We start from the raw sequence: 25,522 nt of genomic DNA on the forward strand, positions 1-25,522 counted from the left end.
ATGTGATCCTCAGAACTTAGCCTTCTGAGTAGCTAAGATTTCAGGCTTGAGCCCCCAGCACCTGGCCTAAATTCAGATTCTTCTCTCCACTTAACCACCCATAAGCTGGAAGTAGAGTTGTGGCTTAAGTAGTAGAGTATAAGCCTTGAGCACAAAGCCAAGCAAGAGCGTTAGGTCATGAGTTAAAGCCCCAGTTCTGGCACAAAAATAAAATGAGAGAGAAAAAAAGGAAGGGAGGGAAGAGGGGGGGCACTCTGGTATAAAAACATCCAGTCTGGGAGTTCATTGCAGTGGAACACTGGTCTAGCATACATGAAACTGAGTTCCATCCCAATACCTTACACCAAAAACAAAAAACAAGACAACAAAAACAGCAAACAAAAAAAAAAAAAAAAAAGAAAACAACCAAAGGGATGGGAATATAGCTTAGTGGTAGAGTGCTTGCCTAGCATCCATGAAGACCCAGGATTGATTCCTCAGTACCACATAAACAAAACAAAACCCCTCTAATTCTTTTTTAAAAAAAACAATAAAAAATTAACCAAGCAAGTAAAACAAACAACAACAAAGTCTACTAGTAAATGTAAAAACCAGTAAAGGATCGGAAATATACTAATTAATTAATTTATTTATTTTTGGTGCCAGTACTGAGGCTTGAACTCAGGACCTGTGTGCTCAAGGCTACCTTTCTACTGCTTGAGCCACAGCTCCACTTCTGGCTTTTTGGTAGTGACTGGAGATAAGAGTCTCACAGATTTTCCAGCCTGGGCTGGCTTCAAGCCATGATCCTCAGATCTCAGCCTCCCAAGTAGCTAGGATTACAGGGGTGAGCCATTGGTGCACAGCAAGAAATATAGTATTTGGAAGCCACACTGGATAGACGTCGCACACAAATGAGCCTGACCTAGTGTCTGTTCAAAGCAGCGTATCACTAGTGGGGGGTGTAAGTGGGGAGCTTTTGGACAGCGGCTGGGTGGGAAGAAAGAAGTGTTTTTGAGGGGTGTGACCTCAGCATCCCGTGTAAGTGTGACTATATATAAAGAAACAAAACAACAAAATGTTATTTCAAACTGTGTATTTTTCAATGGCCATCCCATCAAAATTAAGCAGAATCACAAGTTAAAAGTAGTACACATACACATGTTTTAAGGTGCATTTTCCAAGTTTCGTTTGGGCTTCATTTCATCTTTGTTGCCTGAGGTGTTCCTGTATATACAATGACCACAGAGCATTCTGAGGCGGATGAGACCCTAGCGAGACCACAGAACTTGGATGTGTTAGAAATTCCAAAAATTAAAAAAAAAAAAAAAAACAAACCTGTGTGAAATCTTAAAAAACTCAATACCAATCATGGCACACATTTTCCACACAAAATTTATGCACTCTAGACTTTGGAATAGCCAAAAGATATTCCAACAAGAGTTAATGCACTTTTGTGATTACATCTACTCAGAGACAATCCTCAGTTAAAACCAATGCTTATTAAAGAATATTTTTAAATTAGAGCTCATTGAATGATGGCAATTACTCTAAACAATTTGCAGCATTGTTCAATAATGATGACGTCTGCCAATTAGTGACCCAGGTACTTATCCTTTGTGGTGCTGTTTTAGTAGAAGACATGATGTCTTTCATTTACAAGCATCTCCCGGCTTTTCCTGCTGATACTCATCATCAACAAGGTATTTTGTTTCTGCTCCAGTTGCTTTTTAGCATGCATCAAACTTCAGCCAATGGGAAGCTCCCTGACAACTGGGAACTACAAACCAAGCACTTTCATTGGTGATTCCTAGGCTTAGTTGCATTCCAGCTAAGCAACTCATTCTCTGTTGTTCCTGAGGTCTGTGTTGCTGCCTGAGAGATACAAAAGGGGCAATCAAGCATGTTACCATCGTTTGCACAAAGCCAGGGCTCATCTGGCGAATGGCCGCAGATGTGAGTCAGGACTTGCATTTCCTTGTCGGAAGACTTGAGAAGCGGGACTGACTCGGGCACATCAGATGTCATTTACTCAGCATGAACTCCTCAGATGCAATATAAACAAGCATGGTTAAGATGCAGAACATGGGGGCTCATTGTTACAGTCAAAAAAGAAGGTGCATTTTCTTGGTAGAATGAACTTCTGTAGCTCAATAAACAATCAGAGAGCTTTTCAGAAATTTTTGGAGATTATAGTCTGCATACTGACGCATCAAAATCATTAATGGATGAAGGTCTCTCCAGAGAAATGAATTTGAGACTTATTTCACTAGAAGTCATATACAGAAGAGAGTAACCTTCCCTTAAAAGATGGGTAACTTATTGTGGCAACACTCTTAGTGCTTTCTGGCTTATTTGAGGAGACAATTAGCATAAGAAGAATCACGAATGAAAAGACACGTTGCTCAGCATTTGTTCCCGTTGATTGGGTGTCATGGGAGCTTGCCATTCAGGCTCTCTGTGAACAAGGCTTGGGGTGGAAGGAACAAGAGCAGTTAACTCTGGTCCCAGCAAATGCAGTTACAGTTCTGAACGTTAGTTGGTGAACATGGATGAGAAGTGCAGATTTGGGAGTGGATCTTACCAAGAAGTGCTGGAAGTTGGGAAACCAGGTGGATGGTTGTTGATTTGGGAAATTCACGGGCAACCTCAGCCACCTCCCCTGAGTCCAGAGAAAGGGAGGAGAGGAGCATGGTCAACTTGAACTGTGGTGGCGTTCCATCTTCTAATGGGTATTCTGCCTGTGGCATCTATCTCATGCCATGATGAGGACCTGTGCTCAGGACAGCACAGTTAAGGTGACAGTCCCTCTCTGGTGTTTTAGAATGGAGACAGCTTGCTCATGCGTAACACCATCCAGGGTCTCCCCATTAACAGCTAAAATTTGATCACCTCGCTTTAATCGGCCATCATCTGCTGCTGCGCCCTACAAACAAGAAACACTCCAGTTTAATCCAGGGTGAAGCATGTTAGGTTAAAGTAATATTAAAACCAATGAATTTGCATCTATGTGCATATTAAAAGACTAACTTTAAAAGCTACACAATTGCCAGTGGCTCAAGCCTATAATCTTAGCAATTCAGGAAGCTGAGATCTGAGGATTGAGGTTCAAAGCCAGCCTGGGCAGGAAAATCCATGAGACTCATCTCCAATTAACCACCAAAAAGCTGTCAGTGGAGCTGTGGTTCAAGCGCTAGAGTGCTAACCTTGAGCAAAACAGCTAAGGGACAGACCTGAGTACAAACCTCAGGATCAGCGCGTACACACACACACACACACACACACACACACACACACACACACACACACACACACACACACACACACACACACACACACACACACACACACACACACACTACACAATTATAAATTTTCTTGTTGTTGTTTGTCACCGGGCCTGGGTGCTGGACAACACTACACAATTATAAATTTTCTTGTTGTTGTTTGTCACCGGGCCTGGGTGCTGTCTCTGAGCTTTTGTGTTCAAGGCTAAGGCTCTACCACTTTGAGCCACAGCACCACTTCCAGTTTTCTGGTGGGGACTTTTCTGCCCAGGCTGGCTTTGAACCATGATCCTCAGATCTCAATCTCCTAAGCAGCTAGGATTGCAGGCACAAGCCACCTGTACCCAGCTACATGATTACAATTTTTAAGGCAATGTTTTAAATTAAGAAACAAGTAGGATATGCTGTTTGAATAACAATGGTTGAATACTTCAAACTACAACTATGAACCATGTAAATAATCTACTAGTAGGATGTCCTGACACATCTCTTTAAATGAAACTCAGTATTAAATGAGATGGGATGTCATATCATGCCATTTCATGGAAATGCAAAGTAAAATGAAAGCAGAATGGAATCTGGTGTCAGTCTTATTGCCAGTGCCATCATTATATAAGATTTGCAGTAGATTGTAAAGCTCTTGGCATAGTCGTCTGTCAAAAGTAGATGTGGCCTTTTACTGGGTGAATTGTGTGCTCTGTGAATTCTGTATGGACAAGGCTGCTACAGACCTAACAGTGGAACACCTCTGATGTTCTCATCTCTCATCTATTTACAAGCTTCTACTTCATCTAGTCCTGGGGCTGAACTCAGGGCCTAAGTGCTATCCCTGAACTTTTTTTTTTCCTCTCCTTTCTCTTCCTCAAGGCTAGCTCTCTTCCATTTGAGCCATAGCTCCACTTCTAGATTTTGGTGCTTAATTGGAGATAAGAGTCTCATGGGCTTTCCTGACTGGGCTGGCTTCAAAATGTGATCTTGAGATCTTACCCTTCTGAGTAGCTAGGATTATAGAGGATAGACAGAGGGTCCTGGCTGAGCGACATTTTATTATACACTCAGACACACATGCTCCTCAAAGTAGTATAAAGCAAGTGAAACATGGATTTTTGTCATTCTAAAGCTCAGCATTTAAAATGGTCATGTTATAAATAGAAATGCTTTGGACTAGTAAGGACAGAAAAGGGCTATAAAAACAAATTGTAGGAAGTTTCTCCCCCATCTTTTGGGGTAACCATTAAAATCCCAGTTAGGGGCTGCAGGTATAGTTCAGAGGTAGATTTCACCTAGCACATAGGATTCCCTGGGTTAGATATCCCAAAACAAACAAAAACTAGAAGTTGCCGGGCACTGGTGGCTCACACCTGTAATCTTAGCTACTCAGGAGGCTGAGATCTGAAGATTGAAGTTCAAAGCCAGCCCAGGCAGCAAAGTGCCCGTGAGACTCTTATCTCCAATTAACCACCAGAAAACCGGAAGTGGCACTGTGGCTCAAGTGGTAGAGTTCTAGCCTTGAGCTGAAGAGCTGAGGGACAATGCCCAGGCCAGGAGTTCAAGCCCCATGACCAACCAAAAAACAAAACAAAACAAAACAAAACCAGAAGTCCTCTAACTGGGGTCATAATACTAGGAACATGACACCCCATGTGCACTGAAAGTTCTACACTATGAAAAATGGTTTCATGCACAAAATTACTAAAGTTACTAAAAATATTGTATACAGCACTAGTGGCTCATGCCTGCAATCCTACCTACTGCCATCCTGGGCAGTCAAATCTGTGAGACCCTTATCGCCAATAAACCAGCAAAAAACCGGAAGTGAAGGTATGGCTCAAGGGGCAGAGTGCCAACCTTGAGTGAACAAACTTTGTAAGAATATGAGGCCCTGAGTTCAAGCCCCAGTACCAAAACAAATAAGCAAATAAAAGAACATGCCTCATGTTAAGGAAACATGCACAATAAACAACTATATTACCCAGATCTTCAAAATTCCTATGAGAGACTACTTAGCTCAGTTTCAGAATTCATTTTAGGAAGACTTCACCATTAAATAATTTTCATCTGCTAGTTTTTGGATTGTTGATTCTTTATAGAAACCTTAAGTATGCAGATAAACTGGCTTACTATAACATATTTAAAAAGTCATTAAATTACATCTTAAACTCCATTATTACTATTTGCATTAGACCTTTAGCTAGGAACTTTTCATCTTTTTGTTATTTGTTCTGAGAAGGATCTTGCTATGGAGCCTTGGCTGGCTTTGAACTCCTCCTCTTCCCTCACTTAAGGTGTTAAGTACTGGAATTATAAGCATGCCCCACTATGCCTTTTCTTTTTCTTCTTAATGAATTAATGAGTTAAATTCAAGACTTCTCATCTTTTTTTTTTTTATTGTGAAAATACCGTACAGAGGGGTTACAATTGCATGGGCAAGGTAAGACTTCTCATCTTTAGATGTGTTTTCAGTGGTTAATTGGAGATAAGAGTCTCACTTATTTTCCTGCTTGGGCTGGCTTCCAACTGCAATCCTCAGATCTCAGCCTCCTGAGTAGCTAGAATTATAGGCTTGAACCAGTGGTGCCCAGATACATAATTACAATTTTTTAGGCAATTTTAAAAATCAGTGCTCAGTTTCATCTTGTAGCTTTTCTTCCTTTCTGTTTTTTGTTGGTCATGGAGCTTGAAGTCAGGGCCTGGGTACTACCTCTGAGCTTTTATGTTCAAAGCTAGTGCTCTACCACTTTAAGTCACATTGCCACTTCCAGTTTTCAAGTGGTTAATTGGAGATAAGGGTCTCACTTATTTTCCTGCTCAGGCTGGCTTTGAACTGTGATCCTCAGATTTCAGCCTCCTGAGTAGCTAGGATTATGGGCATGAACCACTGTGCCCAGTTCTTTTTTCCTCTCCCTCCTTCTTTCCCCTGTCTCTTCCTTCCTTTCTTCTTTCCTTATCTCCCCTCCACACCCCCCACCATCTTTTATGCTAGTACTGGAGTTTTAACTCAGTGCTTCATGTTCTTACTTAGCTCTCCATTTCCATTCCCCTAGGCTGGTGCTTTACTACTTGAGCCACATCTCTATGTCTGGATTTTTTTTAACTGGTTAATTAGATTTGTCTGTCCAGACTGGCTACAAATCTTGATCTTCAGGTCTCAGCCTCAGTATCTTGGATTATACCACTGTCTGGCTTGATAGAACAAAGCCCACTCTTAAAATCTGTGAGCACTGGCTTCTGCTAATGGACAGTGTACAAGGACTTCATTCACTGTGGTGGAGATTTCCTACCACATTCAAAGAAAATAAGCAGACATATACACATCTAGCTATAATCCAACATAAAGCAAGACAAAGCACTTAAAAAAAGCTCACCTAGTTTTCATTAAAAAAAAAAAAGAGTATAGTAAAGAGGAAAAAATACCTTTGCAAATATAGTCTTGACATAAATGGGCAGGTCTCCATGGGGACTTCCATAACCCCCTACAATACTAAACCCCAATCCTTCAGAGCCTTTCTCCAAAGTAATCATCTTAGGTGGAGGTGTTCTGAAAGCACAATGCATGCTGTTTCATTCCAGAATAGATATCGAGTGGGAATTTCATACAATGGAAGAACACAGACTTGAGAGAGACTTTCATACTGCCGAAAGCTGTGAAGATCTGTTCACAGAATTAAACTCTCTGTGAGCAATCTAGTGTCATCTTATTTATGAATTTCCCAAGTCATGCCAATATTCTTGATACTTTAGGGGTTTCTTTTGAATAAAATTGACTTACTTTCTACTTAAGAGTCATGATGCTGAAGTTGTCAAAGCACTGTTTTCTCTATACCTTTTTTTTTTTTTTGTCAGTCATGGATCTTGAACCCAGGACCTGGCACTGTTCTTGAGACTTTTTTGCTCAAGGCTAGTGCTCTACCACTTTGAACCACAGTTCCACTTCCAGTTTTCTGGTGGTTAATCAGAGATGGACTTTCTTGCCTGGGCTGGCTTTGAATCACAATCCTCAGATCTTAGTCTCCTTAGTAGCTAGGTATGAGCCCCTAGTGCCCAGCTTATACCAAGTTTTTTAAACTCTTTTAATTTTGTCCTTTTATTCAGCCTGTACTAGGGTTTGAACTCAGGACTTTATATGATTTTTTGGCTTTTTCCACTCACAGTTGGTACTTAGCAGTTGAGCTATACCTCTGCTTCCTCTTTTCTTTTCCAGGTTAATTAGAGATAAGAGTCACAAGGACTTCATTGCCTGGGCTGGCTGTGAACCTTAGAATTATAGACAAGAGCCACCAGTGTCCAGATTTTTTGTTGTTGTTGTTGTTATTGATTGTAGAGCTTGAACTCTGAGCCTGGGCACTGTCCCTGAGCTCTTCAGCTCAAGACAAGCACTCTACCACTTCAGCCACAACATTACTTCCCATTTTCTGATGGTTTATTGGGGATAAGAGTCTCAAGGACTTTCCTGCCCCACTGGCTTTGAACCACGATCCTCAGATCTCAGCCTCCTGAGTAGCTAGGATCACAGGTGTGAGCCACTGGTGCCTGGGTTGTTTTTTTGTTGTTTTTTTTTAATGAGACAGGTCTTTCTACATAGCCCAGGTTAGCTGGGACCTCTCCATCCTTCCACCTGGCCTCCCCAGGGAAATGGCCACAGAGATGTATCACACCTGAGTGGTTGGAGTGCACGCTTCAGATGGCTCTGTGTCTACAACAGGCAAGGTCAGCCTTGATGGGTCAGGAAATTGCTGTCTCTTTCCTGCCTAAGTACCCTGGCTATGTCTGCTACCCCCTCCTAAGGCGGCAGTCAGTGCTGATGGGGTCTCTCTTGACTTCCTTGAGAGGATGAGCCCCATCTTCTGTCCACTGTGTTTGATCTACACGTCCATCATTTCCAATATCCTATTGTAATTACTTAACCATCTTTCTTTTCTACATGATCACCAACTCCATCAATCATATCTGCTAAGACATTTTCTAACACTTACCTAAATCTTAGCTACCAATCCCTGTGTGCAGGTCACAAAATCAGGATCATGACTCTGAAAATCAGTACAAACACCAGTGGGGAAGAGAAAAACCCAGGGGAAGCCAAGTGGATAAAGAAAATCTGTTTCAAATGTAGAAATTGAGATTTTTCAAAACTTTATCCAGTGTGGAAGTCTTCTCTCTCAGAAATAACACGGCTAAAAATTAAATTATCAATGTAGGTTCAAGTAACCTAATCTCAATTTAGCTGGTATCACTTTCTTATCCCCAAGTATTATTGATTGTCCCAAGGATAAAACTTAATGAAGCTCAGTTCTCCCAGCCCTGGCATGCATATAGGTCGAGTCATCTGATGGAAAGTCATGAGTTTAGAGGAACGTTTTGAGATTGACACTACCTGCTGCACTAATGTGGCACCTTTTTCCTGGTGCCTCTCCTGGTGCTTGTACTCAGGCCTGGGCCCGGTCCCTGAGCTTTTCTTGCTCAAGGCTAGCACTCTACTCTTGAGCTGGTTTTCTCAAGTTGTTAGCACTCTTCCACTTGCTGCTTTTTTGGGGTATGCATTTGGAAGTGGTTTGTTTATTGGAGATGAGTCTTACAGACTTTCCTGCCTGGGCTGATTTAGAATTGCGATGCTCCAGATCCCTAAGTCTCTTGAGCAGTTAGAATTACAGGTATGAGCTACCGATGCCCAGCCACTTTTGGATTTTTGGGTGCTTAATTGGAGTTAAGAGCCTCACAGACTTTCCTATCCAGGCTTGCTTGGTACTGAGATCCTCAGATCTCAGCCTCTTTAGTAGCTAGGATTACAGGCATGAGCCACTAGCACCAACAACACATTATTTTTCTATTAAGGTCCTGATATTCTTCTCTTCTCTATTTTTCCTTTAAGTAGGTCTTTTTTTTGGTGCCAGTCCTGGGGCTTGAACTCAGGGTTTGGGCACTGTCCCTGAGCTTCTTCTGCTCAAGGCTAGCACTCTACCCCTTGAGCCACAGCACCACTTTCAGGCTTTTCTGAGTAGTTTATTGGAGATAAGATTCGCACAGACTTTCCTGTCTGGGCTGGCTTTGAATTTCTATCTCAGATAGCCTCCTGAGTAGCTAGGATTACAGGCATGAGCCACTAGCACCAGGGTGAAGTAGGTCTTCCTATGAAGCCCAGACTAGCCTCAGAATTGTGATCCTCCTGCCTCAAGCCCCCAAAGTTCTGAGATTATAGACATGGACCACCAGGACCGGTTTGATTTTTTTTTTTGAGTGCCATCTTACCTTGGAAATACTATATATTTGCAGTTTTGACATATTTTAATGGCATGAGAAAAAACATAGAGTGAACTTAATATTCTTTCCTCAAGAAAAATAAATTCCAAGACAGAACTTGATAAACTATCAGGAAATGGGAATAGCTGTGAACATGAGCTCCTTAAATGAACTAGTTAGAACAGTCAACAAGCATTTATTGAGCATCTACTAGTGACCAGGAACTGGAGATACTTAACAGTAACTACTTAGGCAACACTTCTCAAAGTCTAGCTCCTCTGCCTATTCATAGTAGACAGACTTATAGTGAGATTAATGACTCTCCTGGAGACTGCTTATTCAAAACCTCTAAGAACAGGGCCTGGGGAGTTACTAGCTTTAAATAAGTCATACGTGCTAGTTTTCAACATACTGCTTTTATGAACAACCTTGACTGCAATGATTGGCTGTAATGAAGATGTCAGCAAGCATGACAGTAAGACTTCAGAACAAGATTTTTGGCTTAGCGAATCAAAGAAACATGGTGGCTGGCACAATAAAGCAGAGTGCACCTGGGCTGAAAATTTGCAGCTACTTAGGGAAGGCGGTACTGTTTGTGTCACAGTGATACACACCATAGGTGCACACTGTAACATGGTCTGTGAAGAGCTCCTAGGGTGGGACCAGAGTCTGGTGAAGAACAAAGAAGGCCATGCTCTTGCCTTCTTGGACTTTCTCCGAGAATGGGACATTTCTTCTCCTCTCCTGTAGAGGGCGCACTTGAAAATCTGGGAAAAGTCAGGAATGTGGCCCATACATAGGAGGCACTCTGCATCTACAATACTCACTCTGTGTCTTCTGGATGGTCGGCACTGGGGGAGCCTAGGTGGTAACCTGTAGACATGTTTTCAAGCTGAGTCGCTATGGCACTTATGTTGGTATCGGCTACAACCTAGGGGTTAAGTGAGAACAAGACATTTCACCATAAGGCAGGGCAGAGTTACAGAAACCATGCAATATCCAGGGACCAGTTCTCCATCTTTGTCCTATTCAATTCCTCAGCAGCACTAGACACAATAGACTCTGGTTCTCTCTCTCTCTCTCCCCCCCCCCCTCCGATACAGGGTCTCACTCTGTACCTGGAACTTTCCTTTTTTCTGCCTTCCAAGTAGATAGCAGTAGTGGTTTGGCCTTGAACTCTTGACCTTCCTGGCTCAGTATCTTGAATGCTAAGATTAAAGGCATGGGCCACCACTCATAGCTGGTTTATTCTCTCTCTTACGCTATTTTTTTTTTCCAGCTGGTTGCTGGTGGCTCATGCCTGTAATCATAGCTACTAAGAAGGTTGAGATCTGATGATTGCAGTTAGAAGCCAGCCCAGGCTTCAAACTACCCCGTACCCTGAGCTGTGACTCAAATGGTAGAGTGCCAACCTTGAGCATAAAGCTCAGGGACAGTGCCCAGGTGTAGGACAGGTAAAAACAAACAAAAACACATTTTTTTTGTTCAGTTGGCCAGTATCACATCACACAGTTTATTAGTTTATTTCTCACTTTTATTTTTGTTCCTTCATATGTTGCAAATCTCTGATTATCCAAGTGGTAGAGGGCTCAGTGCTTTTCATCAAAACATACTCTAGTTATCTTTTCTTTCTTTCTTTCTTTTTGCTGGTCCCTGGCACTTGAACTCAGGGACTGGACACTGTCCTTGAGCTTGTTTTGCTCAAGGCTAGCACTATTACTTGAGCCATATCCGCCTTTATTGGAGAGAAGAGTCTTGAAAACTCTTCTTGAACAGACTTGAAGCCTAAGCTAGCTTTGAACCATGATCCTCAGATCTCAGCCTTCACAGCAGCTAGGATTACAGGTGTGAGCCACTGGTGCCCAGCAGTAGTCATCTTATGAATTTGTGTGTGTGTGTGTGTGTGTGTGCGTGTGCCAGTACTAGAGCTTGAGCTTGGAACCTGGCACTCTTGCCTTTTCTTTTTCTTTTTTGCTCAAAGCTAGCCTTCTACCACTTGAGCCATTTTACCACTTCTAATTTTGCTGGCTAAGTGGAGATTAGAGTCTCATGGACTTTTCTGCCTGGGCTGGCCGTATACCATGATCCTCAGATCTTAGGCTTGCTGAATAGCTAGGACTATGGGTATGAGCGACCAAGGTTTGGCACAGCTTATGGATTTAAACAGCATCCAAGTGAAGATCATTCTCAAGGCTGCATCTCCAGCTGTATCTCTTACCTAACTCCAAATCCACATAACCAGTTCCCAACCTGAAGTATGTTTGGAATGCTTTTCATGTATTCCAAACTAACATGTCCAAATCTGATCCATCTTCACCCTTTGCGCCTAGCCTTCCTCATATCAAGTGTCCTCTCCTTCCCTCACAGCTCACATCCATCCTCATGAAGTAGGTCCTTCTACAAAGCCATCTCTTGTCTGGAGTTTTGTAATAACCTTCTCAATGGTGCCCCACCTTGGTCCCACAATCTGCAATAGCTAGAATAATTCTGTATATGGAAAGATAGTGTTATCCTAGATTGTGGATCTCCAAAGACCACCAAGGAGCTGATTCTGATGCAAGCACATGAGAGTTGTTTATTGCAAGCTCGAGCCTGGACTCACAACCGTCACCAACGCAGCAGGTCAGAGTTGAGAGCCCCGACCCCCCATTCAGCAAGCTTTTTATAGGTTACAAAGTTAGGCTTAGGGGATTTCCAGTTTAGCAACTACATGATTGGTTAACATATAGCAAGCAAGTCTTATCACAATCTTATTGGCTAGCATACGTGGGCTAAACCGCAAGAATGTTAGCAATACTATCTTAGGCAACATCTGGAGCTTTAGGTACCTTCCTGTTATTTGCTGACTGGCAGTTGCTATGGGAGTTACAGGGCAGAACGTTATTGGGACATTCTGGAGTTTCTCCAGGAACCTGAGTTCATATTTTCAATAGAGGCCTTCTCTCAAAATGGAGTCTGAGTTCAAAATGGCTATACTTTGGCTAAGGCTTCACAATAGTGGATTCCTTGATTTCATTCCTCTGCGTAAAGCCATCTGAAGGAAATTCCACTGGCTCACAAGCTGAAGTCTTTACTAGGATCTACAAGGTCATGTGAAGGTGGCCGGCTCTGTGACATCTGTTCTTTATCCACATATTTCTCCTCTGCATTCAGCAAGATCCTCTTCTCTCCTGTCACCCAGGCCCCTCTCTCTGCCTGCTCTGCATGCGGCATCTGCAGGTGAGTTCCTGCACGTCCCTTGGGTCTTAGAAGTCACCAGTGTCCCCTCTCTGCGTTGTTTTCTTTCCAACGACTGTCACCATCTAACAAGCTACATCTATTTCACCTGATTTCTTTATCCACTATAATATCAGGTAGGATGTGAGTCGATGTTGGTCTGCCATGGGCTCTCATGGAGAACAATGCCTGTGGTACTGCAGGTGCTCAGAAAGTACCTGGTGAGTGATGGAATGCTTTGTAGTTGGTCCTGACCAAAGGCATAGCAGACAAATGACATTTAAACATTGGATTTATATTCAGATTCTGCAAAGAGCATTCCTGAGATTCCAAGAAGGAATGCAGGCAGTTCAGCTCAGAGAGCTGGCACAGGACCTGAGTGGAGTCCAGCATAGAGTTTTGCAACTCAACACTCTGTTGAGCATTGGCTCCCTGGGTGTTGAATGAGAATCACCAAGGCCTGCCTTGGGCTTCTTTTTCTTGAAGTTGGCTTTCACCTCAACCTGTCACCATAGCTTCTTTTTCAAGAGCTCTTTGGTTGCCATTGCTTTTGACCACAGTCTGCCTCTAGGTTATGCGTACCTTTGTTGGTATCTATAGGAATCACTGTCAGGACCTTTCAGGGTAGCAAAATCCACAGATACTAAAGTCCCTTGCAAAACCCTATCCTTTTGAGTCAGATCCTGGTGGCTCATGCTTATAATCCTAGCTATTTAGGAGGCTAAGATTTGATCATAGTTTAAAGCCAGTGTTGGCAGACAAATCCAAGAAACTCTCATATCTCAAATTACTCAGCTAAAAGCCCTAAGTGGAGCTGTGGTGCAAGTAGTAGAGTACCAGCCTTGACCAAAAAGCCAAAGGAGAGCTTGAGACCCTGAGATCAAACTCCAGTACCAGCACATACACAAAAAGCATATCCTAGCTGGGTGCCCGTGGCTAACACCCGTAATCCTAGCTACTTAGGAGGCTGAGATCTCTTTGGTTTGAAGTCATCCCAGGCAGGAGAGTCTGTGAGACTCTTATCTCCGATTAACAACCAAAAAGCTGGAAGTAGAACTGTGATCCAAATGATGGAGCGTTAGGTTTGAGCAAAAGATGTTCTGGGAAAGTGCTCAGGCCCTGAGTTCAAGCTCTAAGGCCAGCACACACAAAAAAGAAAAGAAATAGAAAGCATACTGTCTGTACACTTCAGATTTATTTCTTGATTACTTACAATGCCTAACACATGCAAATAGTTGCTATATTGTATTATTTGGGCAGAAACACAAGCAGAAGTCTGTATATTCAACACAGAGGCAAACATCACAGGCTTAACTTCATGTTCAGTCTATGGTTGGTTGAATCCAAGGACACAGATCCCAGGGATTCAGAAGGCTGATGGCGACACTCATTGTACAAGGACTCTTGAGGACTTGAGTAACTTCATTTAAAAAAGGAATAGATGTAGCCGTAGTTTCAGAATACACCAACAGAGGGCACAGCTGCCTAACTCTCTAAATTGATGAATTTGTACATGTAGAAATGCAGAAGGCCTGCCTCAGGATGGATCAGAACACATTTAGGTATTTGGGACACATCCTATCCTGGGGAAAATGCTGCTACATGCAAGTAGTAGATCTTCAGGAAATATCCCATGAAGAACTACTGAATGAATTGGGGGATATTTAAGATAAATGACTTAAGGAGGAAATGTCATATCACAGTCTACTGAGTAGCTAGGATTACAGGCATGAGCCACTGGCGCACAGCTCCAAGTCCTAGATTTTACCTACAACATTCTTCTGAGTCTGTTTGCTTTTCATTTATTAGTGATCACTATAATTCATTCCACCATCATCAAGAAGCTATCAATTGGAATCCTTACTCATCTTCTCCTGAATCATCAATTGCCTTTTCAAATGCACAATAAGTAAAACCAAATGTGACAATTAAGGTGGTGTAGCAGGGCCCTATCTTTGGCTTCACAGTCACTGAAATGGAATGATGGCTTGACATTGGGGGTTTGAGAGGTCCCATGAGTGACCTGGCTAGCCCATATGTTTCTGAGTTTACCTTGTTTCATTTCTTCTGAGTTTGCCAGACTCTTTCTTCCCTACAGTAACCTTGGATCTCAAGAAAAACAGTCCTGAATGATGAACATCTGAAAGAAACTACAGAGGGCTGTTTCTCAATAGACTATCTTGGTATGATCCCAGCTCCTCATGGCTGATCTCGAGATAAGGGCCAAGGTTAGGATCAACCAAAGCATGGCCAGACCCAGACAACCTGGACGATTACCACAGAAACCTGCAGTCCTTGCTGACAGAACAATGCGGTCTGTAAGCATTTCAAGTATTGATTGTATGTAGGTCAGTAGACCTCTGCTGCTTCTTGTGATCAAACTGTTAAGCAAGCAACTTTCCTGCTTTCACCACTGCTCATCTCTTTGCTTTGGCTTTCTAGGATGGGTAGCTGACCTGAGGACTCCTTAGCGCTGGGGATTTGGCCCCAACTCTGGTAACAAGTAGATATTAAAATGGAATGGCACAAGCTGGGCACCAGTGGCTCATGCCTGTAACCCTCACTACTCAGAAGGCTGAGATCTGAGGATCACAGTTCAAAGCCAGTCCAGGCAGGAAAGTCTGTAAGACTCTTATCTCCAGTTAACCACCAGAAAACCAGAAGGGGTACTGTGGTTCAAAGTGGTAGAGCACTAGCCTTGAGCAAAAGAGCTCAGGAACAGCAGTCAGGCCCTAAGTTCATGCCTTAAAACTGACAAAAAAAAAATGTTTTTAAGTTGTCTTTCTAAAGTATGTTCAAATGCCAAAATTGGATGGCAACCTGTCCCTTCCTTTATTTGCTGCTTATTCCACTTAACAACAGCACTATTGAATATAAACTCACACTTTGTGCTAGGTACTCTGGCCTATTAGTTATTATTATCTCCTATGAGATAGGCTTGGTCATTACAAATGAGAGCCAGAAGCCAGAGCATTTAGGATTGACCCCAGGTCACACAGATGGGAAGAGGTTGAAGCCATGATTCATACCCAAAGCTAGCGTTCATTCTGCAACCACACGTATATTTCACTCTAGAACCATATACACATACATGTATACATATATTTTACCCTAGAACCACATGTGTGTGGACACACACATAATTACTTAGTTTTACATGCTAGATACCCCTTTGCCACTGGGCTGCATTCCCAACCAGAGTCTTGTACGCTTTGCTTTTTCTTGTGCACTAGGAAGGTTGACCTCAGGCCTCAGACTTAACTAGGCAAGTGCCTCACTACTTAAGCCATGTCTCATCCAAAATCCTATACTTTTTAATTGTATGTGGTGCCTTGGTTTCAGTGAGCAGGGTTTATAGGATGAGCACAGTTATAACAGCAGATCTAGCAAGAATCCCCAGGCACAATCCAGTCATACTCATCAGATAGTTCTACTTCAGTAAAAATCAAATTTTATCATCCAGCTGGAAAATATGAGATCACATCCCTCCCCAATTTTCTTGTGCCTCTACTAGCACTCAACTACAGATGACAAATTTTCAATCCTAGAGACCTACCCTGGATCCTTGGAGCTGTCCAGACTCCAGTGATATTTGGAAGAATGGGGCCCAAGAGGCTGAATGGGAAACAGGAAGTTGAATTCCCAGTGTTGGTGTTGTGTGGGGGTACAGGGAGGGCACAGGTCTGTCATCGTCAGGAGGACTTCACATACCTACAGCGGCAGCCCGCAGCCTCCTTTAAGAGCAAGTTCTTTGCTGGGCAGCAGTTAAACCTTCCCTGAGGCCTGGCTTGTGAAAGCATCGAAGCCTTCCCTGGGGCCTGGCTCGTGAAAAGGCAGGATAAGATCTCCTGGGGGTGTGGTCAGTGCTCTACAAGTCTAGCCCCGAAGTGCAGCTCCCAGTCCAGACTGAGCCCAGCTTCTGACACTCTCCTCCACCATCATACCTGGGACTGCAGGACCTGGAGGTAAGTCTTGGCATCTGCATGTGCTCTGAGGAGGGGAAGGGAGGCCAAATAGGCAGAGAGGAAGGGTATGTGTCTTTTGAAGATCTCAGTTTTGAGAAATGTTGAAGCAGGGTCTCCTTATGCAGCCCAGGCTGCTCTTGAACTTTCAACCCTCTAGCCTCAGCTTTCCCAGAGCTGGGAATCACATCATGCCAGATTTATTTTTTTCTTTCTTTTTAAAGTAAGTCTTGAACGTCACCTCCACCTTTGAGGTTCTGAGAACAGGAAGAGGGATGCCCTGTGCTTGGCTTGTGGTCCATGTCATCGATTGTGGGTAGCAGATGAGGCACTTACAGTGGAAGTGGAGAAGTTGGAGGGCAGAGGTCCCTTTTAGGAAGGGCACAGGGGCTGCATGGCTCTTACTAACAATAAGTATGGATGTCACGGTAGTTCAAGCGCTGTGGTGTTTGGAGTGCCTGACTTTATCCTAAAATGTGTGGTCTGGTTGTTCTGCATCATGTGGACCAGCAAGTTCTTCCGGAGGAAGCTGGCGGGTGGGAAAGGTGACTGATGTCCTTTCCGCTCAACACCAGCCCAGTGAAAAAGAAAACAAAACAAAACCCTGCAGGTCCTTGAAGTTTTGTGCCTCTCCTTCTTAAGGGTAGTGTTGCTGTAGATACTAAACCTGGAACTGCTTGTGGTGGTGGGTGTGCATGTGCTACATTTCATAGAACTTGCTGAAATTGCCCAATGGTTGCACCATTTTAAATTCTCACCAGAGGGCTGGGAAGGTAGCTTAGTGGTAGAGTGCTTGCCTTGCATGCATGAGGCCCTGGGTTCAATTCCTCAGCACCACATAAGCAGAAAAAGCCAGAAGTGGCGCTGTGGCTCAAGTGGTAGAGCGCTAGCCTTGAGCTGAAGAGCTGAGGGACAGTGCCCAGGCCCAGAGCTCAGGCCCCATGACTGGCAAAAAAAAAAATCTCACCAGAAGCTGGGCACTGGTGGCTTATACCCATCATCCTAGCTACTCAAGAAGCTGATAGCTGAGGATCTTGGGTTGAAGCCCATGATTTTCTTATCCCCAATTAACCAGCAACAAGCCAGAAGTAGAGCGTAGCTCGAGTGGTATAACACCAGCCTTGAGTGCAAAAGCTCTGAGTTCAAGCTCCAGGAGTAGCTTAACAACAACAACCAAATTCTCACCCGGTTTTTAATAAAAGTACTTTCTTTCCCCACATCCTCCCCAACCCTTGTGATGATCAAGCATTTCATAGTTTACCCACCTGAGGCAGAGCAGACAGTGGAGTGGCTGGAAGCAAGAGGAAGGAAGCCAAGGAAGAGGAGGGGGAGACTCACATAAGGAGACCAAGGAGAGGGCCATGCACCCACCCAAGGAAGAGACCTCTCTGCCCCAGAAAGGGCAGATGTGTGGCATCGAGGATGGAGATGCAGCCTTGTCCCCTGGGCCCGAGGAAGCATCAGAGACTTTGGCATCAGTGGAAGAAGAACCAATAAGCATGTTTCCCCCTCCCTCTGCCCTTCCTCCTTGGTCTGTGTTCCCCCCTCTCACTGCGCTCACTCCTCGGTGGGTGTTTCCTCCTCCCACCCCTCTTCCCGCCCAGGCTGTGTTCCCCCCTCCCACCGCACTCTCTCCACACTCCGTGTTTCCCCCTCCCAGCGTCGCCCCCTCCCACAGGGCTCCTTTTCTAACTGGTATGTCCTTCAACCGTGTCTGTCTCTCGAACCATTCCCCCAAAGAAAATATTTCATGTGAGGCACTCGCTGGTGCTTTGGCTACTGTGGCATTGAATAACTCAGGATAAACGCAACAGCGAAGGTCCACTGGAACTTTCTGTTCAATAATAGAAAACTGCGGGTTCAATAAATGGTCCTACTTGCACATGTCTTTATTGCACGGTCCCTAGGGATTGTATTCAAGAATCATTATGTCCTGCAGAATCAAGAAGACTCAAATAGTTTCCAGAGAAGAGAGAGGACTGCAAAAAAAATAAAAATAAAAAGTTGGCACGGGAGCTGGATGCATAGCTCAAGTGGTAAAGTGCCAGCCTAGCCAGCATGAAGTTGAGTTCAAATGCTAACACTGCCAAAAAAAAAAGCAAACAACAATAACAACAATAACCCCAAAATTCTCGAGCTCTTTGCTTAAAGCTTTGCAGAGCTTCGAAGCCTTGACAGGAACACGAAGGTATGCCTCACTTCTGAATGGGGGAGGATATAGCTACTGCTGCTGCTGCTGCTATTACTGCAAATGATGAGCTTTGAATAAAGCATGACCATTATCCTTATTGCATCCTGAATCTCGTTTCAGTCTAGCTGGAGCTGAGAACCTGGCGTAGCTGGCAGAACTCAGCGCAGGACAGTGTTGCCCCTGAGGCTTGATGAAGGGCAGCTGGAAGGGAGCACGTGGTACTTTGTGGTGGAGGTTCTGCCATCCTGGGTGGAGATGGGAAGGGATGGATGGGAGTCCTGTGAGTTCCAGATGATGGAACCCCATCTGAAGGATGGGGCCCACCTGCAAAGCAGCTGCTAACGTGGGCTGGAAGTTTCTGACCAGAGTTAGCATGGAGCCAGGCACCAGTAGCTCATGAGGCTACTCAGGAGGCTGAGATCTGAGGACTGCAGTTCTGAATCAGCTTGGGTAGGAAAAGTCAGTGAGCCTCTTATTCCAATTAACCACCCCAAATCCAGAAGATCCGAGACAACACCCAGACCCTGAGTTCAAGTCCCAGTAATGGCAAAAAGAAAAAAAAACGATGCACACAGCCTAGAACCTTGAGAGATGAGCAGCTGGAGCTGTGTTGCAGACCTTGGAAATGGAGGTTTGGAGGGCCTGGTCTGCACTTTCAGACGTGGACTTGGAGAAGGAAGGTGACAGCTACACTTGAAGGGCTGACTGGCAGTGTAGCAGAAGAGGAAGCATCAGCAGCAAGCACTCCCAGAGAAGACTACTGGGCAGCCATGTGTGACAGTTCACTACATACCTGCCCTATGCAAAGGGAAACAGTTCTGCCAAAAGCAGGGGGAGCCCTTGGGTGCATGGTTGCTGTGGCTATGCTCCTAGGGGCTGGTGGTGTTGCCTGAACCCCAGAAGGAGAGAAGCTGGCCTGGATCATTGCATACTCCTGGCTTTGGCAGAGACTGCACAATCGCTAAAGGCACGGGCCAAGGCAATTTCTGTTGGAGTGGGTGAAGGCTGCTGTTTGAACCTGGTTGATGCAGAAGTCCGAGACTGAGACTGGGAATAAATGGCAGTCCTGTGCTAAGCTGGTGCAGGTGCTTCAAGAATTGGGCATGTGACCGGCTGTTTAATCCAACACAGAAGGGCCCAATGAGCACTTTACTGCAAGCAAGAAGGCCCTGGAGCTGTGAAATGCCCCTGTCTCCTCCTTTGGGTTGTTCATGGCTGTCTTAGATCCTTATGTGGGCCACTTTATAAATTAGGTCACCATGTTTGTGAAGTTTGGGTGAGATGAAATCCAGCGTCAACAGAGGAGTGCATGCAATGGAAAGATCCAAGCAGTGGGAGGAGAAGCCCCAGTCAAGCCTCCAGCAATCAGGGCCCCCGTGGTAACTGATATACTGAACTTGACAGCTGGAACAGACCAGGCAGGGTATACCTGCCAGAATTATGGAACCAGATAAAGCTGGAGCAGAAGTACACCAAGATGGTCTTCTCTGCTGTATGCACACTGTGCCTGGAGGACCACATGGCCTCTGCTGTGTTTTTGATTAGGGCTGTGGTTGAGGTGCCCATCTAGTGATGGACAGAAGCTGTAGAACTGGCGATTCACTAGATCCAATGGCCAACAAGTACTGGCTTTTGTGGACAAAGGAAGAGAATATAGTCTTATTTGGCAACCTGGAAAAAGTGCCTGGGACTCATGGGTATGGAAGCTATCCAAGGGAAAGCACTTTTAGTAGGTATTAGATGCCCTACCCCCACATGCAGTATATGTGTCCCTCATATCTGAATACAGCTGCAAGATTGGTGTCTTCCAGGGATCATGGCTGGAGAATTAACTAGGAATGTGGATAGTGAGAGCTGCAGTACGAGGTCACACCCAACACCCACACGATGCAGTGCCTCTGCCATGGTGGACAGTGAAAGATTACTACCTGCCTGATGGGCACCAAGAGGCATCAGTGCCTATCTGTGAGCTGAAGGCTGCTATCACCTACCCTATACACAGCCCGGTCAACCCTCCCTTGTGGCCAGTGAGGAAGCCCAGGTGGGATTGAGTGAACCACTGTGGAACATACCACTATGTCTTGGCATTGGTGAATGCTTTCTCTCCACTGCCCTGGCCCCAGAGATTCAGGAACATTTTGGCTTTAAGTAGGATGTTCCAGGTCTTATTTGCATTGTGCAACTTTGAGCCATGGTTTGGTGGCTGGTGTCTTGGGAATAGAGTCTCTGTGCATATATTTCATCCTGTTGATGATAACCTCTGATTCCTTTACAGATTTAGAGAAATCAACACCACGCTGGTAGGACACCTGCAAGCATGTGGCTGGTGGCTAAACGTCGACAAGACTCAAGGGCCTGGCTTGTCAGTCAAGCTTTTGGGTGTTGTCTGGTCAGGTAAGACAAAGATGATGCCCAAAGCAGTTATAGATAAAAGCACAGGTCTATCTCTGCCCCCCCCCATCCCCCAACTCCCAGTTACAGGCCTTCCTTGGGTTACTTGGGTGCTAGAGAACATTTGTCTCTACCACCACATACATGTTGTTCTTGTATCCACCGGTGAGGAAGGGTGGTTTTTTTGTGTTTTTGTTTTTGCCAATCCTGGGTCTTGAACTCAGGGCCTGTACACCGTCCCTGAGCTTCTTTTGCTCAAGGCTAGTATTCTACCCCTTGAGCCATAGCACCACTTCTGGCTTTTGCTGTTTATGTGGTACTGAGGAATGGAACCTAGGGCTTCATGCATGCTAGGCAAGCACTCTACCACTAAGCCATATTCCCAGCCTGAGGAAGGGTGTTTGATGGCAGAACAGGCTTATCAAAGAGCTAGGAGGCTAATTCAGGAGGCACAGGCCTCTAAGTGATAGATCCAAACCTACCCTTTTATTACGTGTCTCAGGATGGGTTCAGTTGGGAGCTATGGATGAGACAACCCATGTTTTCTGGCCCTGGTCATGGAAAGGAGTTGAAAGGTGATATTTCCTGGTAGAGAAACAGTAGGCAATAGGGTACATGGCCCTGATCACGATAGAAACTGTGACAAGATTGGCTACAGTGGTAGTGAGGGCCACCTACACTCTAATGGGATGGATACAGAATTGGGCCAAAGTGCCCTGTACTATACTGGAGTAGTCCAGATCCCCACATTGACTAACTAGGGGACATAGTTGGAGCAGAGAAATGCCTTCTCTACCAGCCCACTGTCCTAGGGGTTGCATAGTTTTTGGTACCTATACATTCTGTGGCCAATTAAACAGCACCTTCTGTCCATGAGAACAGAGAGCTCGAGGTCTCCCCCTGTAAGGACAGAATGCCTTCAGTACGTACATTGGGGGTCTAGGCAATGCAACACAGCACCCTAGATTGGTGTTGTAGTACAGCTATCCACAGACACAAGCTGATGACACCAGATGGACAGAGTAGTCTGCATGTAGCTGATTGGCTAGTGGCCATGAGGAAGCCCCTTGATAATTTCTATGTAGTTGGGCTGTATACAGATATTTGACTTTGGAAATTGGACAGTTGAGTAGTACGACACTGTCCCTATGGAGACAGACCATGTGACAAAAATCTATGAAGAATGGGCTACCAAAAAAAGACATCACTGTGATGCACACGGTAGGGCCAGTCCAGGGAATGATGAGGCAGATACACTGGTGAGAGTTCAGTGGCTAGAGTGTCTGCCTGCTACTAACTTAGCTGCATGGTTATACCTGCTGGCTACTCTATGCTGGAGTAGGGACTGTGTGGTCACTGTGAAAACCTGGGGAATGCATATTCCTTGGGAGGCCCTTATAGCAGGCCTACCCAAAATGTACTGCATGCTCATACAAGCATCCTTGTAGAATGGTAGCACAAGGGAAACACAGTATGCAGAGCACCTTCCCTTGACTAGCTGGCAGGGACGTTATGTCGGGCAGGCCCCTTCTAATGGATGGTACTAGATATGTACTTTGGGCTCTCGATATGGCTACTGAATTGCCTGCTTTTCCCTTGTCAAATTGCTGCCTAGAGAGCTATGCTCTGAGCTCACAACATGTTAACTGCTTTATGTGGGCAGCCCTGAGTGGGGACAAATTTCACTGTATGACTGGGCGAAGCGGCTGCACACCAAATAGAAATTGTATGTACCTCACTGCTCCCAAACAGCAGGAATGGGATCACTACATACCTGGTCCCCAGTTCCTGAATCGGTGGACATGGTGGCCATAGCCGGTGATCAGATCCCTAAGCCAAAAGGAAGGCTGGGCTCCAAAGAGGCCATGTTGCATCATACTACAGCCCCCATCCAGTGGCAGATAACAACGTAAGATATCCTTTTAAACCCTGGCTTTGAGAGGCAAGGTAATGCTTTGCTACTAGCCCCAGAGGGTATATTCAGGAGCCATAGGGTCACATGCTCATAGCCCTGGAAGGTTAAAGTGACCCACACGTAATGTAGATATCCCCCTGGGGGAAGGTTTAGAAATGAACTTGAAAGCCACGCTCTTAGTTAACAGGAACTTGGGCCCCTATATGACAAGCTGTTTTCCAAGTTGTTTCTTTATGCCAGTCCTGGAGGGCTTGAACTCAGAGCCTCTGCACTCTTGCTCTGCTTTTTCACTCAAGGCTGGTACTCTACCATTTGACACCTCCATATCTCTACTTCGCTGGTGAATTGGAAATAACAGTCTTGCAGAATTTTCTGCCAGGGCTGGCTTTGAACTGCAATTCTCAGATCTCAGTCTCCTAAGTAGCAAAGATTATAGGCTTGAGCCAATAGTATCCTGCTTGGGTCATGAATCTTACAGGGAAGTTTTGCTTTATCTTTATGGCCCATTTTGGCTCTCTACTACTAGTACACCCTGAACCCAAGGACCAACATACTCTTGCTAGAAGACCCGGAAAGCCCTCACTTGCTGAAATCACATTGTCCAGTGATAAGAATTTAGTACGTATGTTACCGGACGGTAGAGATTTGCCTTTATGGGAACCCATGACCTCTCTTTCTTTCTAACCCTGAAGGATCTTACAGGCCAATACTGTGATTGACTGGGCCCGTACCTATGCAGCTGTGGCAAATGTGTCCTCTTGTTGGGTGTGCACGGAACTGCCAGTGAGTGCTTCGAAGGGCCTTCCGTGGTGTATCCAGCCCATGACTTTGGCCAACTGGACTTGGCTGATGGAGACTTTCCCTGGCTCAGCAGAGTGGAAGGACACCAAAGGGTTTCTCCTGTCAGCAGTCAGAGAGCGTCCTGACCACGCAATGCCCTCGATAGGGTCCACGGCAAAGGATGGAGACCCTTGGTTATTAGCAGAGGCTGTGAAATTCACCACCACGTTCCCAATTTGTGTAGAACGCCTTAACGGCACGGAACCAGTGGGATGGGTGCCACTGTCCTTCTGTGATCGGGTGATTGCAGACAGGGAGGGCTCAGAGAAGGCAATGCTGCCTGTACCTTGGGGTACGCTGTGGGTGTGTGGTAACTACGGGTGGCCGTACCGGCCTCAGAATTGGGTAGGCAGATGTACTTGGGGCCGGCCATATCTCCCAGCCTCGGTTCGATATGAAATGCAGAATAGGCCACAGAACTGGGGAGCAGTCCAAGCACAGTATAGAGTGAGACGGACCCCAGGGTGGTATTACCCACTGGGCCTATTTATGCTTCAAGACTCAAGCATGGATGTAGAAAAGAAGGTGACTGCCTTGACCTTATACACTGACAGAGCATTAAACCACACGCACCAGGCCCCGTCTGCCTTGGATCAACCTCAAAAAGTAGTGTTGCAAAAACGCATGGCCCTAGATTTGCTCACTGCAGCCCAGGGAGGTATGTGCATTCAGTTGGGGACTGAGTGTTGTGTTTACATCCCCGGCAATCACTCCAATGTTAGCTCTGCTCTAACACATTCTCAGGAGGGAACCAACATCCAGCAGCTTACTGGGTTGCCCTTACAAATATGGTGGGCCAACTTGGTTGCCTGGCGTTGGCTACTTGTTGTTCTGGGAGTGGGGGCTTCCATTTTGGTAGTCGGTTGTTGTAGTATGTACTGTTGTTTTAAGCAAGTCTACAGCCGCTGGATGAGGGGCTGTTGCTGCTGTTACTGCCAATGATGAGTCTGTAGATGAAGAGCTTTAAATAAAGTATAGCCACTATCCCTAAGATGCCCCATATTTTCTTCCACATATCTGAAATCTCTTTCGGTCTACATGGAACTGAGAACCTGCACAGCATCAAGGCAGGGAATTTACTGTGGAGCCAAAGTTAAGAATTCACAAGCCATTCCCTTCTTTATATTCGTACATGGATTTTTTTGTGCCAGTACTGGGGCTTGAACTCTGGGCCTGGACACAAAAATCTGGTGCTTTTTGGTGGCTAATTGGAGACAAGAGTCACACATAGACTTTCCTGCCTGGGCTGGCTTTGAACTACCATCCTCAGATCTCAGCCTCCTGAGTAGGTAGGATTAGAGGTGTGAGCCACCAGTACCCAGCTCAATTTTTCCTTTTTTATTTTAGCTTTAAACAATGATTTTCAAAGGTCAAAATCATTCTAGAATATTTAGAGATTCACTGCTCCTCTCTCCTATTAGTTTTTCCCTAAAATCATTTTGCAACCTTTTCAGCTGTTTCCTCTAGAACATTCTTCCAGATTTTTATATAGTAACTTTTAGTTCTT

At 45.0% G+C, this 25,522-nt stretch overlaps 1 protein-coding gene across 2 annotated transcripts in view; it reads right to left on the reverse strand.

Annotated features, from left to right (window-relative positions):
* Positions 1 to 1,706: 1,706 nt before the first annotated feature.
* The window catches only part of Patj (PATJ crumbs cell polarity complex component), a 289,250-nt gene continuing 265,434 nt past the window's right edge, over positions 1,707 to 25,522 (reverse strand). The window contains exons 43-45 of one of the 2 annotated variants that reach the window (XM_042675626.1): positions 10,328 to 10,431; positions 6,681 to 6,804; positions 1,707 to 2,905 (exon numbers count right to left, since the gene is read on the reverse strand). In XM_042675626.1, the coding sequence (XP_042531560.1) occupies positions 2,759 to 2,905; positions 6,681 to 6,804; positions 10,328 to 10,431 (375 nt within the window). In that variant the 3' untranslated portion in view covers positions 1,707 to 2,758. The remainder of the gene's footprint in view (positions 2,906 to 6,680; positions 6,805 to 10,327; positions 10,432 to 25,522) is intronic. The other variant, XM_042675631.1, reaches the window with a different exon arrangement.

This window comes from Dipodomys spectabilis, unplaced genomic scaffold (genome assembly GCF_019054845.1).
Source record: "Dipodomys spectabilis isolate Male_0828 unplaced genomic scaffold, ASM1905484v1 ptg000002l, whole genome shotgun sequence".
Lineage (NCBI taxonomy): Eukaryota > Metazoa > Chordata > Mammalia > Rodentia > Heteromyidae > Dipodomys > Dipodomys spectabilis.